At 45.6% G+C, this 17,697-nt stretch overlaps 1 protein-coding gene across 4 annotated transcripts in view; it reads right to left on the reverse strand.

Annotated features, from left to right (window-relative positions):
• Positions 1-17,697, reverse strand: part of SPIRE1 (spire type actin nucleation factor 1) — a 209,505-nt gene that overhangs the window by 10,263 nt on the left and 181,545 nt on the right. For 2 of the 4 annotated variants that reach the window (XM_073551007.1, XM_073551006.1), the window contains 4 exons: positions 10,562-10,652; positions 8,558-8,700; positions 6,196-6,366; positions 2,673-2,810 (listed from right to left, as the gene is read on the reverse strand). In XM_073551007.1, the coding sequence (XP_073407108.1) occupies positions 2,673-2,810; positions 6,196-6,366; positions 8,558-8,700; positions 10,562-10,652 (543 nt within the window). The remainder of the gene's footprint in view (positions 1-2,672; positions 2,811-6,195; positions 6,367-8,557; positions 8,701-10,561; positions 10,653-17,697) is intronic. The other 2 variants (XM_073551009.1, XM_073551008.1) reach the window with 1 other exon arrangement.

Genomic DNA, 17,697 nt, shown 5'->3' on the forward strand with positions numbered 1-17,697 from the left:
ATTGTCCCAGGTGGGACATCACTGTCGCCAACTTGGATTCGGGGACCTGCACGTAAGGAGAACCCAGCAGCAGTGCTGCACATTGTGCTGCTGTGGGGGGCTCAGGGAAGCACGGAGGGAGCCCCCTCCCTGCCGATGCTTCCCTTTAACTCCCGATACACCGCGATCGTGTTTGATCGCGGTGTGCAAGGGGTTAACGTGTCGGGGGCGGTCCGTGACCGCCCCTGACTCATTGTGCCGGGTGTCAGCTGTGATAATCAGCTGACAGCCGGCCGCGATCGCTGTGACGTACTATCCCGTCCCTGGGAATTAAGTCCCAGGGCACATGGACGGGATAGTACGTCACATGGCAGTAAGGGGTTAATTTATCTTTGCAGGCATTTTTTCAACAGGATTTGACATAGAACCTGTTTATCCACAGGTAGCCTTTGGGTATGTGCACAATGTTGCTGATTTGGCTGCGGATCCGCAGCGGGTTTGGCACTGCAGATCCGCAGTAGTTATCCATGCGGTGTACAGTACCATGTAAACCTATGGAAAACCAAATCCGCTGTGCCCATGATGTGGAAAATTTCGCGCAGATTTGCTGTGATTTATTTTCTGCAGCATGTCAATTCTTTGTGCGGAATCCGCAGCGTTTTTACACCTCCATTATAGGAATCCGCAGGTGTAAAAACACTGGGGAAATCCGCAGGAAATCTGCAGAAAATCCGCAGTAAATCTGCAGTAAATGTACAGGTAAAACGCAGGTCATTTTACATGCGGATTCAGCCAAATCCACGTGGAAAAATCCACAGCCAAATCCGCAACGTGTGCACATACCCTAAAAGTTTTCACTCCTCCCCAGTCTAATTTACTCAAAGGTGAGGCGCCAGAGAATATTTCTTTAATAGTATAACAGATCATGTTATAGTACTCTGCCCAGCTTGCCTTACATACTTACTGCTGACATCAGCCGATAGACGTGCTCGTGTGCGTCTGGACAGTTCCCTTATAATAATAATGCTTTATACGTATTGGAAATATTATGTGAAAATGATTTGCATATATAACTTATAATGTAGACGTGACGGGCAAAGTTCAGATTTGGAATCGCACATTCAATTTAGTATAAATCACATGTTTTTTTCTCTCACCACCACCAAAACTCATTGTTGTGCAGTGTAAGGATTGTTCTCATCTAACCTTGCACCACAAACACAGATGTACTCTGCATTGGATCCAACCGTGCTGACGCCGAGCACCAACAGAGCTGCCTGGGAATCCGGGACTGCAGGCAAGGTGAGGACCAGCCATTACAAGTACAGCAGACTTTATCAGTTATTTCCTTTATGCTGAATGGAAACATAAATCTGTATTACCCTATTATGACCTGTATAATGCTGGTTCAGTCTCTATATATTGCTTGGTTCTGTTTAACTAAGTATATTCAGGGCTGTGTCCGCGGTTGGTAGACACCAAGAACCGGACGTGAAGAACAAAAAAAATGATTTCCAAATAAAAAGGCCCATATCTCAAACTGTATGGTAGATTTAAAAAAAAAAAAAATAAAAAAAAAAAATTGGAAGACTTGAGAGCAGAGGGATAAAAAAAAAAACACCTAGCCCCTTTTGACCTTAAGGCTGTGTGCCCATGTAACGTTTTTTAAGCATTTCTGCAGCGCTTTTAGACAAGCGATTCTGCTGCAGAAACGCTTAAGAAAAGCATCCAATTGTTTTTTAATGGAAAACACACATGTTGTGCCAATGGTGCCTTTTTAACCGCTGCGGAAACGCTTAGCGATTAAAAACGCAGCATGTTCATTAATTTTGCGGAATCGCACGCGATTCCGCATACCATCAATTATATGGGCAAAAACGCATGGGAGCAAGATGTGCGATTCTGGTCAGGTTTATTCTGCTTCAGAATCGCTATGTGGGCCTTAGGCTATGTGCCCACGTTAGCGTTTTTAAACGCTCAGGAAACTGATCCCCTTCCCAGAAAACACGCGGTTTTGACGCGCGTTTTCTGGGAACATTGGGGAAGGCTAAAAACGCTAAGCGACTCCTGAGCGTTTAAAAATGCATGCATTGGCACAAAAAGCCAAAAACGCATGCAAATTAATTTGAAGCTTCTTTTAAGCGTTTCTGCAGCGTATGAGCCAGCACAAACGCTGCGGAAACGTTTAAAAAAACGCAACGTGGGCACACAGCCTTAAAGTCCAGAAATCATTTCCAACACCTGTGGGAGTGATTTAGGCTTCATACAGTGGCTCAGTGGTTAGCACTTCAGCCTTGCAGCGCTGGGGTCTTGGAAGCAAATCCCACCAAGGACAACATCTGCGAGGAGTATGTATGTTCTCTCTGTGTTTGCATGGGTTTCCTCCAGGTTCTCCGGTTTCCTCTGATGCTCCAAAGATATACTGATAGGGAATTTGGATTGTGAGCCCCAATGTGGACAATGATGACAATGTCTGTAAAGTGCTGCGGAATATGATGGTGCTATATAAGTAATATATAATAAATAATATGTATATCTATGTATACCTGCAAATGGGACTCTTGGGTACAGGAGGAGTGGCGCTCAATGGATACTCTTAGCTTGTTCTCCTGGCAGAACTCCCAGTATAGAAGCCAAGTAGACACCACTAGTGTAAGGTGATCAGGGAACGAAAATGTAAAAATCAGACTTACCTTTCCTTTCTTTAGTGCACTATAGACTTCTTTATACTGCTGATACTTCTCCAGCTCGGCCTTCACCAGGACTTGGCGGATGTGCATTACTTCCTCTACAGTAAGAGCCAGACACTCTACGGGATAACAAAACTCCTCCTGAAATTAAACACCTTGGATTAACACCACCGCCAACAAGCAGATAACACAACCATGGATTCCACCAACCGAGCACCTCTGTTAGTAGTAGGAAGATATAGAGGTGTACTGACCGGATGTGTATGTAAAAAACAAGAGGTTATACTGACTGTAGCTCCTCTGCAACACGACCGGAGACAACAAGGTCTTTCCCCTTAATTCATCAATACCGCCAATTTCTGTCCTCACTCCAATTTCACATTTAGTTCTATACGTGACGTGGGCAGAGTAGTTAGAGGGTAGTGTTAGTAAGCGATTAGGGGGAGAGATTCTTATCCTGTGGTGTTTGTGTATTGGGTGTAATACATTAACAGGACCCAGGTCCAGCGGCCATGTTAGTATTCCATGGCTGCCAAAAGGGAGCCCTGCAATCTGCCTCCTACCTGCCGGCATCTCCAATTCCTATTGATTGGCCGACCTGGCGCGGAATCATGAACACACGACTTCACTCAAGACCAGCAATTTAAGACAGGCACCAAGAATGCCGACACGCAGAAGGGAGATCACAGAGCTCCCATCCGACAGGCACGTAACACTAATGTGGCCGCTAAACCAGGCTCCTGCAAATCAATTCGCTCATCCCTAGCTGTAATATTACGCCAGCAGAAGAAGTGGCATTAGGGAGATCGCCTCGTATCATGTGCCACCACAATCACCCACCACAGACTAAATATCTCCACGCACACCACAAGCAGGCAAAATCATCAATAAGTGTCTACAATAAAGGCAGAAAAGCCAGTCATCAAAGGCTCAGAATTTTTGTAAGCATTTGCCACTTCTAAAAAACAAAAAAATTGTAGTAGATATAAATTCTTGAGTTAAGTCACCATTGCACCTCCGATGGCATCTGTTAGTGGTCTTTCCCACAGATCAGCGGAAAGATAGGCAGATTTACCATTTAGGAATATGGTGACTTCTGAAGACTTGACATTACAGAAAAAAAAGACCAATATTTAGTGGATATTTTAGGAGGTAAAAGTTCAAAATGAACATTAATTATTCTGCCTTTAAATGAGACAATTTCATTTAATAAATGACACCAGGAAAACATTAGCATATAAAATGTTTAGCTCCTATTAGTCTCCATTCTTCCCAAGTATCAGCTCTAGCTCCTATTGTGCTGGAGGCCTTGGTGTGAACACCTTAAACAAGTCAGGCGAGCAGAACTATAGGAGATGACAAGTCGAGAAATATCACCTGGTCCTATATATGACTTAGATGCTTAAAAAACATACCCCTTTGGGTACATCCGTGACCGGGAGGCTAACCTGCTTTTAGGAGAAACCATACTTGTAAGAACGTATACATTAATTGTGAATATCAGACTATGGAAAGCACTTGGAAATCTTAATTTGTAATCAATACTGCTGTCAAATTTGATTTACAAATGATTTATCTAAAATTCTAATTTCTTGGGATTTGAGAGCCAAGTTAATTATTATTTACCCAACGGGCCGGCTACCCTACTTGAGCACCAAGTACAAACTGATTTACTAAGTGCCTTGTTACTTTATATTCTTGGGATTTGGGTCATAAATAAGAAAAAAAGTTAACCTCAAAAAATAAATATTCTTTAAAAAAAAGTCAATATGCTTTTGCATTGCAAATTATTGATACAATTTATTGATTGAATGAAAAATAAAAAGTTTCTGCAACTGTTTTGAAAGTCATGTAAAGGAATGAAAGGCTGGGGTATTACAAGTCACGGCCCGGTGGAGGAGGATCTGAATGGCTCTATTAGTGTCAGCATCTTTAAATCGACACGTTTGGTCCTCTTCACCCATAATAAAAAAAACGATTCTGGAAAATTTCTTCTGATGACTCACGTTGCGATACTTCTCTGTTATTCCTCCGGAAATGGATGAATGAACTGACAGGTGTGTCCAACCTTTCAGCAATGATTGTAGCAAAGTACGGACACTCACCCTACTGGTAACACCCAGATGTCAAGTTATTGTCCATTTTCAGGAGGAATAACAGAGGTAGCCTCGACATCCAATGTATTAGTAGCTTTTCATATGCTGTTATATTGGAGGATTCCGTTAATTGGAGTTTGTTAGTGTGTTACCACACTGAATATTCTTGTGTCTGTTAGTGATAAAATGCTAATGTTTATCTGAATCATATAGAAAAGAACAAGTATGGACAGCTCAAACTTTATGCAACATCTTTTTTTTTCCAACTTAAAGAGAATCTGCAACCAGAAATTTTCTACCATTCTAAGAGAAGCATAATGTAGGGACAGAGACCCTGATTCCAGTGATGTGTCTACTTACTGTTCTGCTTATTGTAGTTTTTTTTTTTTTATAAAATCATTGTTTTAATCAGCAGGAGATTATCACTAGAGGGCTAGTAAATATCCTGTTAAGTCATCCAACCATGCCCCCACCAGTGATTGGCAGCTTTTTTGCCTATGCAGTGTATACAGAAAGCAGTGATCAGTGTTGTGGATGGGATTATACAAAGCTCAGAGAACTGGTAAATCTGCAGTAAAGAAAACCGTTTGTTAATCAAAAATGCAGCACCAGGCAAAATAAGTGATACATTGTTAGAATCAGGGCCTCTGCCCCTTCATCACACTGCTCTCAGATAGGGTAGCAAAAACTAGGAGACAGGTTGCCATTATATGGAATCTGTCCACTGGAATTGCTAACTAATCAGAGAGCAGCATAATGTAAAGACAGAGACCCTGATTCCAGTGATATGTGAGTAACTTGTCTGCTTGCTGCAATTTTGATAAGACCACTTTTATCTGCAGGAGATTATAAGTAGTTGACTAGTAAACCTGCTGCCATGTTACCATTCATAGTCATGACCTGTATGTATCTTCCACCACTGATTGGCAGATTTCTGTGTACTCGGTGTATAGGCAGAAATCTGCCAATCAGTGAAGTGGGCGGGGCTATACAGAGCTAAGCAGTCAGAGAACTGGTAGATTTGTAAGAGAAAAAACTGTGATTTTATCAAAACTGCAGCAAGCAACCCAGTATGCAACACCTCTCTGAAACCAGAATCTCCGTCCCTACATTATGCTGTTCTAAGATGGGGTAGCAAAAACCCAGTGACGGATTCCCTTGAAAATGAAGTCACTTCTACCTGAATGGCATAAAGTCAGGTTAGGTGTCATAAATCACGCATGGTGACGTTGCTTTATCAGTTTGAGGTCCGGCTCTATGATTTCTAATTTCTGATTACAATGATTGAAAAAGGCAAACAAAATCACATTTAGATTTAGTCCCACTGCAAAATCATCAGGACGGGTGGTGCAGATGCCACAGCTTAGGTACCGCTCCCACCCCGGAGGGGAGATCAATTCAGATCCAAAGTGAAGATGAAAGAGGCAAACCTGGGGGGCTCTCCACCTGCTGGCATAAGCTCTCTCACACAGATAAAACATAGCCCCAGCTGCCCCAAAAATGGCTGCTTCAAAAGGATGAGACCCCAGCAAAGAAGCTGTGTGTATGGTGGGAAATGGTCGAAAAGCCATCCTTGGAAAGAAACTGGTTATCCTAGGAACCTAGGTAATAAACAGGGAGGAGAGTGAAGGCACATTCCCCGGGGAGCGCGGCAGCGTGGTCACACCTGGCCTGCATCGCTAGACAAGTGCCCGTTATTCGGGGCGTGATCAACCCTGGACGTAGCACAGAAGATAATGTTTCCGCATAGGCCAATTCTTGCTACAGCTAATGGAGCAAGCGCAAGGTCATTTGTCCTTTCTACTGTCGGTACACATTTATTATAGAAGACAGAATTTATAATCAACCACGTCTAATTGAGAACTTTGGAAAAAAAAACAAAAAAACAACTTAACAGGACACTTCTTATTTAAGTGCTAGTGGGGTGGTGCAAAGCCTGGCCCAACAGATGGACATTTGCTTCTCTAGTCTAAGATCTAAGGGATAAGGCTTCTCCTTGTGGAGAGCGACATGATGGGCTGGCATGCCAGTGTGAGGAGGCTTAAAAGCCGTGCAGTGCTCCTCTGCAAAATTAAATATGCAAATTGCCTCTTCCAAGAGGAAGAGGACTAGAACTCTATGGCGCCACCTGTTGGAAGTAGAAATCTCTACACTACAATGCAGAAATGAAATTCTGTACAGTAATTAGCTGTCAGTGCCAATTTTAATACCACACTCTGTACACTAGGGGGCAGGCAAGGCATCCCGCAAGCAGAAAGGTGAGTGTCCAGGCATCCTTCTAGCATAAAGCCGCTCTTCCACAAACTGCAGAACTGCTCAGCGCATTTACCATGGAGCTGGAAAGAGCACAGTTAAAAAGTCACTTTATTAAGGTCTCTATGCCCAGTAACAGCAGTACCTGTCCAGGCATCCTCTCCTGCCCAGTCCCACTCGGATTGTGGGGAGACACCAGTACAGCACTGGACTCTCGGACAGTACCAACCAGGGTGCGCCAGAAAACAGAGAATTATTTTCCTTTGGCAGCTCCAGAGTGTTTCCTTTTTCTTTTTGATCCATCATACCCTTCCAGATACAGGCCTCTTTATTTAGTGCCAATTTTTAATGTCTTTTCCAAGAGGGCGTGACTCACAGGGTTATTATGGAGAGCAGCCTGAAGATGCCCTCAAAGATTCTGGGAGAAACCATAAAATTAGCACTAAGTTATAAGGCCTATATTTTGAATCGTATGATGGATTTAAAAAAAAAAGAAAAAAACAAAATGTTCATTTAAGCAACAGGTATAAAATAGAGGTAATAACTTGTCACTTTTGCCCAGGTGACAGGTCCTCTTTAAGCTTCCAACAAATCACAGTGCTAACATACCATGGGCACAGTAAATCTAGGAAATACTTAGTTCCAGTAATTCACAATTAATCGACCATTTTGCAATTGTTTAGCATGATATGGCAATAAAATTGAGAAGCATAATTTATATGTAGATGTCCCAGGTACTTGGCAACTTCCCCATACTACTACCCTGTGTCCGGTCACTAGACACCTAGCTGCAGCAGGAGCCTCCCCCCCTCTTTCTTGTATTCACACCGCCCTGTGTGACCACAGAATCATATACATCTGGGAATATAACTGCTCAAATGGAACTAAAACGTTAAATGGCCATCAACAGAATCTGTTTTCTGCAACAGAAGGCAGAATGTTTTCATCACTTTATATTTATATAATCTTATAATAATAATAAATAATAATCTTTATTTTTATATAGCGCTAACATATTCCGCAGCGCTTTACAGTTTGCACACATTTTCATCACTGTCCCCGATGGGGCTCACAATCTAAATTCCCTATCAGTATGTCTTTGGAGTGTGGGAGGAAACCGGAGTGCCCGGAGGAAACCCACGCAAACAAGGGGAGAACATACAAACTCCTTGCAGATGTTGTCCTAGGTGGGATTCGAACCCAGGACTCCAGCGCTGCGCTAACCACTGAGCCACCGTGCTGACACACATATATATATATATATATATATATATATATATATATATACACACACACATATATATTTTACATGTTATGCAATACCCACAACTATTGACAATGTTAAGCTTTCACTATGTAAAGGTGGTCATTGTTTAATCGACATGGCAAGAGTTAAAACTGTACTGCTCTTTCAAGACAATTCACCTTAGAAGTCCCTGGTTGTTTTTATTTATTGCGGAATATTTTTTTATTACATCTGTGTATGTGTAGTGATTAATACAATATTAATCTGGTAAAGGTATAATGAGGACTGCCTACCAGAGATCTGGAGCTTTGTCGGGATGGAGGAATAAAGTGCCGCACATTGGTGGGAGTCTCTTTCTCTATAGAGTGGCGCCTTTGTGGAGTTTGCCTCCTCTCAGGTTGTGGTGTAGAGGAGATGGGCAAGAACCTCGGAGGCGCTGTGGATTCAATAAAGACCGGCAGTTAAGCCAAAAAGTTGGTAAGTTCACGGACAGTACATACATAATAAATATATATATATATATATATATATATATATATATATATATATATATACACACATACACACACACACACACATTTATAAACATATATATAATACTCTTTAAATAGTGCCAACGTATGTGTGAAAAAGTGTTTGCCCCCTTCCTGATTTCCTATTGTTTTGCATGCTATTCACATTTAAATGTTTCACACATATTTATATTAGACAAAAATAACACAGGTAAACACAAAATGCAGCTTTTAAATGAAGGTCTTTATTATTAAGGTGAGAAAGAAATCAAAACCTACAGGGCCCTGTGTGAAAAAGTGATTCCCGCCCCCCAACACATAAATTAACTGTGGTTTTTCACATCTTTGGGAAGCAGAGATCAAATTCCCTAGCCACAGGCAGACCTGATTTCTTGACTGAGAACAGGTGTGGTAGTAATCACTTAAATAGGACCTGCTTGACAAAGTGAAGTAGACCAAAAGATCCTCAAAAGATAGACATCATGCTGCGATCTAAAGAAATTATGGAACAAACGAGAAACCAAGTAATTGAGATCTATCAGTCTGGAAAAGATTATTAAGCCATTTCTAAAACTTTGGGACTCCAGCGAACCACAGTGAGAGACATTATTCACAAATGGTGAAAACATGGAACAGTGGTGAACCTTCCCAGGAGTGGCCAGATGACCAAAATTACTCCAAGAGCTTTGAGACAACTCATCCAAGAGATCACAAAAGGCCCCACAACAACATCCAAAGAACTGCAGGCCTCACTTGCCTCGGTTATGGTCAGTGTTCATGACTCCACCATAAGAGAGAGATTGGGCAAAAATGGCCTAGAAGGCAGAGTTCCAAGACGAAAACTACTGCTGAGCAGTACGAACATAAAGGATAGTCTCAGTTTTGCCTGAAAACATCTTGATGATCTTGGACATTTTTGGAAGAATACTCTGTGGACTGACGAGACAAAAATTGAACTTTTTGGAATGTGTATGTCCCATTACATCTGGCGTAGAAGTAACACCATTTCAGAAAAGGACCATCATACCAACAGTAAAATATGGTGGTTGCAGTTTGATGGTCTGGGGCAGTTTTGTTGCTTCACGACCTGGAAGACTTTCTGTGTTAAACGTAACCATGAATTCTGCTGACTACCGAAAAATCTTGAAGGAGAATGTCTGGCTATCTGTTCTTGACCTCAAGCTGAAGCACACTTGGGTTATGCAAGCAGGACAATGATCCAAAACAAACAAGCAAGTCCACCTCCTAATGGCTTAAGAAAACAAAATTAAGACTTTGGAGTGGCCTAGTTAAAAGTCCTGACCTTAATCCGAATGAGATGCTGTGACATGACCTTAAAAACGCTATTCATGCTCAGATACCCTCTAATGTGGCTGAATTACAAACAATTCTGCATATATGAGTGGGTCAAAATTTCTGCAGATTGTTGTAAAAGACTCATTGCTATAGCAAACGCTTCATTGTTGCTGCTAAGGGTGGCCCAACAAGTTATTAGGTTTAGGGGGCAATCACTTTTTTTCACAGGGCCCTGTAGGTTTGGATTTCTTTTTCACTTTATAAAGACCTTCATTTATAAACTGCATTTAGTATTTACTTGTGCTATCCTTGTTTAATATTTACATTTGTTTCGTGATCTGAAACATTTAACACACACACATACATACATTATAAATACACACACAGGCCTATGCATATTATATATATATATATATATATATATATATATATATATATATATATATATACACACACAGACACACACACAGTATAGTATATGCCACTCACTTTTTCTTCCGCCCGCTGTTCCTGGAGATGCATCGTCAGGCTGGGAATTAGACACACTACTGCTGCTTGAGGATTTGTGCACTGACTCCTCCTGAATAAAGGGGAGATTATTATTGTATGAATAATAGGAACTTTTGTTATTTTATCAATATCTGAAATATACATACTTTACATCATTAGATTATATAAACCTTTAGAGTATATGCCGTCACATATTATTCTGTGGTCTCGGTAGCGGTGTTATTAGCATTTATCCTCGGTATTTCCTGGCACAGGCCCGTACCCATCATGCAGTAAGGCTGTATGCAGCAGTGATGGCTAACTGAGTAAACAGAAATTAATAAACACTAACCTCCTTTTAGGTAATCTATAATCCTGTTGCACGTTTCAGACAAAAACAAACTAAGCAATCATGGCAATGAAATCTTTCTGAGAGTAACCATCAAGGAACTGGTAATCTGCCAGCACAGACAAGACGCTGCATTACTTATAAGACTAAGGGCGAATGGGGGATATTTAAAGAAAAGCTCAATCTTGGAGCCACTAAACATTGTATCTGTGATTTCATAGAGATTCTAAATATTTATTTATTAACTGAAGTCAATTAGTTTAAGGACATTAGTGATTTGGATGGTGTTTTGCGATGTCCTCGGGGGGTTATCCCTGATGTTACACATAGCTCCAACAGATGCCACTGTAAAGGCATCTGGGGCCCATAAACTCCCTATTTAATTCATACGGCATACTTGTGTTTCGGGATAGAATAGTGCCGTCTGTATAATGTACAGAATAATATCGGTATACTGACCTATGACATATGATGGCATAGGAAATAAAACACTTTGTTGTAAGGTATTACGTTATGCCAGGAAATCACAATTTTTGAGAAGACATCGTGTGCGTCACTCTTAAAGGGTTTGCGAAATCCCGCTCATTACACATGTATGACCTGTAGCTAATGAGTCCCAAAAACTGCGGATGGCAGGGAACACACAGCTGGTGAGACTCAATGCCCGGTCTGGGTGTGATGTGCAGCACTATTTATACAAAGTGAGCCATTTCTGCCTAAGCTAGTAAAGACCCGTGTGATGGCAGAACGGTACAGAAGCTAAGGATCAGGGAGGGCTGAGTGCTGACAGCAAAACTTTTACTGCACACGATCTTCCAGGTAGATCAGCATAATCAAAATAAAAAAGAAACAAACAAAACAAAAAAAGCGTGTGTTTCCAGATTCACAGTGCGCTGAAATAGGATGGAATGAATTCATGTGCGCCAAAATCATAAAAATGTATACTATAATGTGTGGCAATTTTGTGATACAAACTACAGTGAATCAGTAATTATTTCGGCTGTTCTATGCCAGCTTTCGGGAGATAGGGCTTGATGAATTCCCGCCATAGTCCATTAAATGTCAGAAGTCAGTTATAACTCCATCAAGACTCGCGACCACCAGTCACGGCAGCAAAGAAATGGTGGCGCTGCTACATACATGGACATACGAGCTCAGCCTGTCAACGTCCCAACTTCACTGGGTTCTGTGTAAGGAGCAATCTCTGTACATACGACATGTAAGGGAAGAATTCAACAAGAAAACACAAGAGTATAGATCCCTGTAGGAGTCATATGGTGTCCTAGGCATTTAAAGGGGTCCTTCCGCCAGGCAAAAGTGTCCGTTTCTGCTCTTATTTTACTCCTGCAGCTTCCTTGAGTAACCAGTTTTTTTTTCTTTTCTTAAATCCCCCATATGATTCTAGAAATATAGGCCTTTTTGTTTAGCTCAAATTTTTATGATCTGAACAAGGGAGCATGGCTCACAGTATTTATCTGGGGGCGTGTCTTTGGGCTGCTCCACCTTTTAACCGTGTCAGCCACACCCACCACCCACTTAGCAAAAACCTTAAAAAATTAGACCTAAATAAAGAGGCTGATAACTTTGGCAGATTAAAAAGAAAAAACATGGATTTTTGTGAGTACTCACCGTAAAATCCTTTTCTCCGAGACGCTCATTGGGGGACACAGAGACTGTGGGTGTGTGCTTCTGCCGTCTGGAGGCTGACACTAAGTATACAAAAAAAGAGTTAGCTCCTCCTCCGCCGCATACACCCTCGCCCCCAGACCGGGCGTAACTCAGTTTAGTGCATAAGCAGTAGGAGAACGCGCCTTAAACTCAGGCAAGAAATTATATGTCTGAAAAAGGGGCCACCCTAAACCCTACACAAGGATTTGTATAACTCAAAAATAAGTAAATGCCAACTGGCTAATAGGGTGGGTGCTGTGTCCCCCAATGAGCGTCTCGGAGAAAAGGATTTTACGGTGAGTACTCACAAAAATCCATGTTTCTCCTTCGTCTCATTGGGGGACACAGAGACTGTGGGACGTTCTAAAGCAGTCCTCTGGGCGGGATCTTAGCTCACCCAATCCAAGCTAATTTGCGCCCCTGATTAGAGGTGCGCAACTGCTGCCTGGAGAATCTTTCTTCCCAGGCTTGCATCCGAGGATGCCTGGGTATGTACGCTATAATGTTTGACAAACGTATGCAAGCTGGACCAGGTAGCTGCTTTGCACACCTGTTCCGCTGAAGCTTGGTGTCGCAGTGCCCATGAGGCACCCACTGCTCGAGCCGAGTGTGCCTTGATCCCTGCCGGAACTGGCGTGCCACTGATTTCATAAGATTCTTGGACCGTCAGGCGAACCCATCTGGCCAAAGTCGCTTTGGACGCAGCGAGCCCCTTCCGCCGCCCTTCTGGGATCACGAATAGAGAGTCTGTCTGGCGGAAAGGTGCTGTCCTTGTCACATACCTCCTAAGAGCTCTTACCAGATCCAGGGTGTGCAATGCCTTTTCTACCCTGTGCACCGGTGCCGGGCAAAACGAGGGTAAAACAATGTCTTCGTTGATATGGAACGCAGACACAACCTTCGGCAAGAAGGGAGGAGCTGGCCTTAAAACTACCTTATCTTTATAAAAGGTTAGGAACGGCGGTTTACAAGATAAGGCCGCCAATTCCGAAACCCGCCTAATAGACGTTATCGCAACCAGAAAAACGACCTTTCTGGACAGGTAAGGTAAGGAGACTTCTTGCAATGGTTCGAAAGGAGCCTCCTGAAGGGCTCTGAGCACCAAGTTCAGGTCCCATGATTCCGTCGGCGCCTTATAGGGGGGTACTAAATGTGCGACCCCCTGCATAAATGTCCTAACCTGCCAGACGGAAGCGACCTTTCGTTGGAAAAGCACCGACAGGGCCGAGATTTGCGTTCTGAGCGAACTCTGAGCCAATCCTGCGTCCAGCCCTGCCTGCAGAAAAGCCAGTACGTTAGGGATCGAAAAAACCAGAGGAGCCACTCCGCGATCCCTACACCAACGGAAAAAAACTTCCCAAGTCCGGTGATATACTTTCGCCGAGGAAGGCTTCCGGGCACTCGCCATCGTGGCCGCCACATCGCGCCTGAATCCTGCCTGTGTTAACAGCCAAGATTCAATGGCCACACCGTCAAACACAGGGCCCCTAAGTTCGGATGGCAGATCGGACCCTGGGACAGTAAGTCCGGCCGATCTGGGAGACGCCAAGGTACGTCCACCACTAGTTGAACCAGATCTGCATACCAGGCCCGCCGGGGCCAGTCTGGGGCCACCAGAATTGCTGGAACCTTCTCTCTCCTTATTTTTCTGATGACTCTTGGAAGCAGCGGCAGCGGGGGAAACAAGTACGGGAGACGAAACTGGCTCCACGGAAGCACCAGAGCGTCTGCTGCGATTGCCTGCGGGTCGAGGGATCGAGCGACAAACCTTTGTACTTTGGCGTTCTCTCTGGATGCCATAAGGTCCACGTCTGGTGTCCCCCATCGTTGGCAGATCTGTTGAAAGACCTCGGGATGCAGGGACCATTCCCCTGCCGTGACCCCCTGTCGGCTGAGAAAATCTGCCGCCCAGTTTTCGACTCCCGGAATGTGCACCGCTGAAATTACCACGTGGTTCTTCTCTGCCCAACGCAGTACCAGCCCAACCTCGCGCATGGCTGTCTGGCTGCGCGTGCCCCCTTGATGGTTGACATATGCTACTGCTGTAGCATTGTCCGACTGAATGCGCACCGGCCGGTGTCTCAGCAACCGCTGAAAGTGTTGCAGGGCCAATCGTATTGCCCGTATCTCCAGAATGTTGATCGGGAGATTTACCTCCCGAATGGACCACCGCCCCTGGGCTGTGTGACTCTGGAAAACTGCTCCCCAACCATGCAGGCTTGCATCGGTCGACACCACCAACCACTGTTCCGGGGGAAAAGGTTTCCCCTGGACCAGAGACGAGTCGCGAGTCCACCATCGGAGTGATCGCCGGACCGGCGGAAGCAACTTGCACTGATGATTGAGAGACAGCAGCCTCCGGTCCCATGCTGACAAGAGCGCATGCTGAAGGGGACGGAGATGGAACTGGGCAAACGGGATTGCCTCCATCGCCACCACCATTCTGCCCAACACACTCATGCCGTACCTGATGGATCTGGTGCCTGGCTGTAGAAGGTTCCGTACCCCCTGCTTGATCCTTCGCGCCTTGTCCTGAGGGAGGATCACCAGCCCCCGGGAGGTGTCGAAAACCATGCCCAGGAATACGATTCTCTGGACTGGAACCAAGGACGACTTGTTTCGATTGATCAACCAGCCTAAACGGGCCAGGGTATCCAGAGTGATACTGACATTCCTCTGGCACGCTAGAAACGACGGACCCTTTACCAAAAGGTCGTCCAGGTACGGTAGTACCGTTATGCCCCGTGCATGCAGGATGGCCATAACCACCGCCATTATCTTCGTAAAGACTCTGGGGGCAGTGGCCAAACCGAAGGGCAGAGCCACAAATTGAAAATGTCGCCCTCCGATCGCGAAACGCAGGAACTTCTGGTGTGGAGGAAATATCGGAATGTGTAGATATGCATCCTGCACATCGATCGAGGCCAGGAATTCCCCCGGATCCATGGCTGCAATGACCGAGCGGAGGGACTCCATCCGGAACCGCCTGACCCTGATGAATCTGTTCAGGATCTTTAAATCCAGTACCGGCCTCACAGTCCCGTCTTTTTTGGGGACCGAAAACAGGTTGGAGTAAAAACCCTGCGTCTCTTCGCCTTGCGGCACTGGGACAATGACCCCTTTGCGCTGAAGCGTCATTATGGCCTGTAACAACCCTTCCGCCTGTGATTCTGTCCCGGAAAGTCGGGAACGGAAGAATCGCTGTGGCGGGAGTCCGACAAACTCTATCTTGTACCCGGACGATATCAATTCCGCCACCCAAGCGTCGCGTGCCACTGCGACCCAAACGTGGCTGAACCCTAGTAGGCGTCCGCCCACTCTGTCGTCCGTAGGTACGAAGCGCCTCGAGTCATTTTGCCGGAGGCTTTTGGGATCTGGCCCCCCTCGCCCTGGGCAAACGGCCTCGGCCTCTACCCAGCGGATTGGCTCTGTAAGAGGTTTGCCTTTCCCTACTCTGGCCATTGTTTGCAGAGGAGGATGCCCTGGCCGAAGTCCCCCCCCAGGGGCTACGAAAAGGCCGAAAACGCCTCTGCGTTTGCCTGAATGCCGGACAACTCCTCTGCTGCGGGAGGAAACTACTTCTCCCCCCTGTGGCTTCTGAGATAAGCTTATCAAGCTTCTCACCGAAGAACCGATTGCCCTGGAAAGGCAATGAGGTTAAGGATTTTTTAGAGATAGAATCCGCTTTCCACAACCTCAGCCATAATGCTCGCCTAATGGCGATCGCATTTGCTGCTGCCACAGCCGAACACTCGGCCGCGTCCAGTGAGGCGCTGTTGAGATACTCACTCTCTCCTGATATCTGATTTGCAACTTCCAAGACTTCCGCGGGCAGATCCCTGTCTTGGAGGGCCTTATGCAGAGTGTCCGCCCATGAAACCATGGCCTTAGCCACCCAAGTTGCCGCAAAGGAGGGAGCCAGAGCCGACCCTGCTGCCTCATACACTGAGCGGGCAAGCCCCTCTAGGAGGTGATCAGTTGGGTCTTTGATGGAAGAAACACTGGGTATCGACAATAGCGACCTTGATGCTAAACGTGATACCGGTGGGTCCACTACTGGCGACTCCACCCATCCTTTATGGAGCTCAGGGGGAAACGGATACTTTGCTTGCAGCGCTTTTTGCATTGTAAAACGCTTATCCGGGTGTTCTCTATGTTTTTGGACTAAATCCTCAAACTCCGGATGCGTGGCAAAGCTTCTATGTGGTCGCCTGGTTTTCTTGAAGGAGACCTTGTGACCTGAGACCGTGGACACATCGTCCTCGATCTCTAATGTCTGATTGACTGCCTCAATGAGGCTGTCCACTGAGTCTTGGTACCCCAGACTTTCTAGATTCCAGGCCTCCTCCTCCTCACCCTCATCCTGATCGCTCCCTGAGCTCAGCGACGGGGAACGAGATGCCCTAATAATCGCCGCCGAAGCCCCGGAGGGCCCGGCCGACGGGGAACGAGCTCTTTTACCATGAGCTTGTCTGGAACTGGAGCGGCCTCTAACGATCGGAGGGTCCTGAGACGTGGACGAGCTGTCTTCCGCTGGCAGACCACCATCCTTGTCCCTGCCCGGGCCTCGAAGGGATTCAATTGCCCTTGTAAGGGACAACATAGAATCTGATAAAGATATCGCCCATTCCGGGGGGTCCTGACCTCTGGGCTCTGAAACAGTGGGAGGCTCCTGGGCGCGCTCCGACTCGCAGGCTTCACAAAATTTACCCGCCTGCGCCTTTGGCAGTCTGACCCCACAGGAAACGCAAACAGCGTATAGGAAAGAGTGAGCTTTCCCTTTGCCAGACATACTGCCCAAGCTTGAAGGTAGGGCAGAAGGAGGAGGAGGGTAACCCCTTCCCTGAGTACCAGTGCGGCTCTCGAAACGGGGTTGCACTCACCCACAGGCCACGTTCCACTCCTGTCGAAACGACCGCGGAAATGCGAGGGTGGAGGGGGATTTGGAGTTTCCGCTCCGGTACTGTGTGCGCCCCCGCTCTCCACCCCCTGGGCTGCGCCGTACCGGAAGTTAGTGGGCGGGTCTTCCGGCTACCACCGGAAGTCGGCGGGCGGAGCCTCGCGCGATACCCACGGACTTCCTCATGCCGCGAGCCGCGGCCGCCGGCGGGGCTTCCGG

Source organism: Dendrobates tinctorius, unplaced genomic scaffold, assembly GCF_039654945.1.
Source record: "Dendrobates tinctorius isolate UK_male_01 unplaced genomic scaffold, ASM3965494v1 ptg000171l, whole genome shotgun sequence".
In the NCBI taxonomy this organism is placed as follows: Eukaryota; Metazoa; Chordata; class Amphibia; order Anura; family Dendrobatidae; genus Dendrobates; species Dendrobates tinctorius.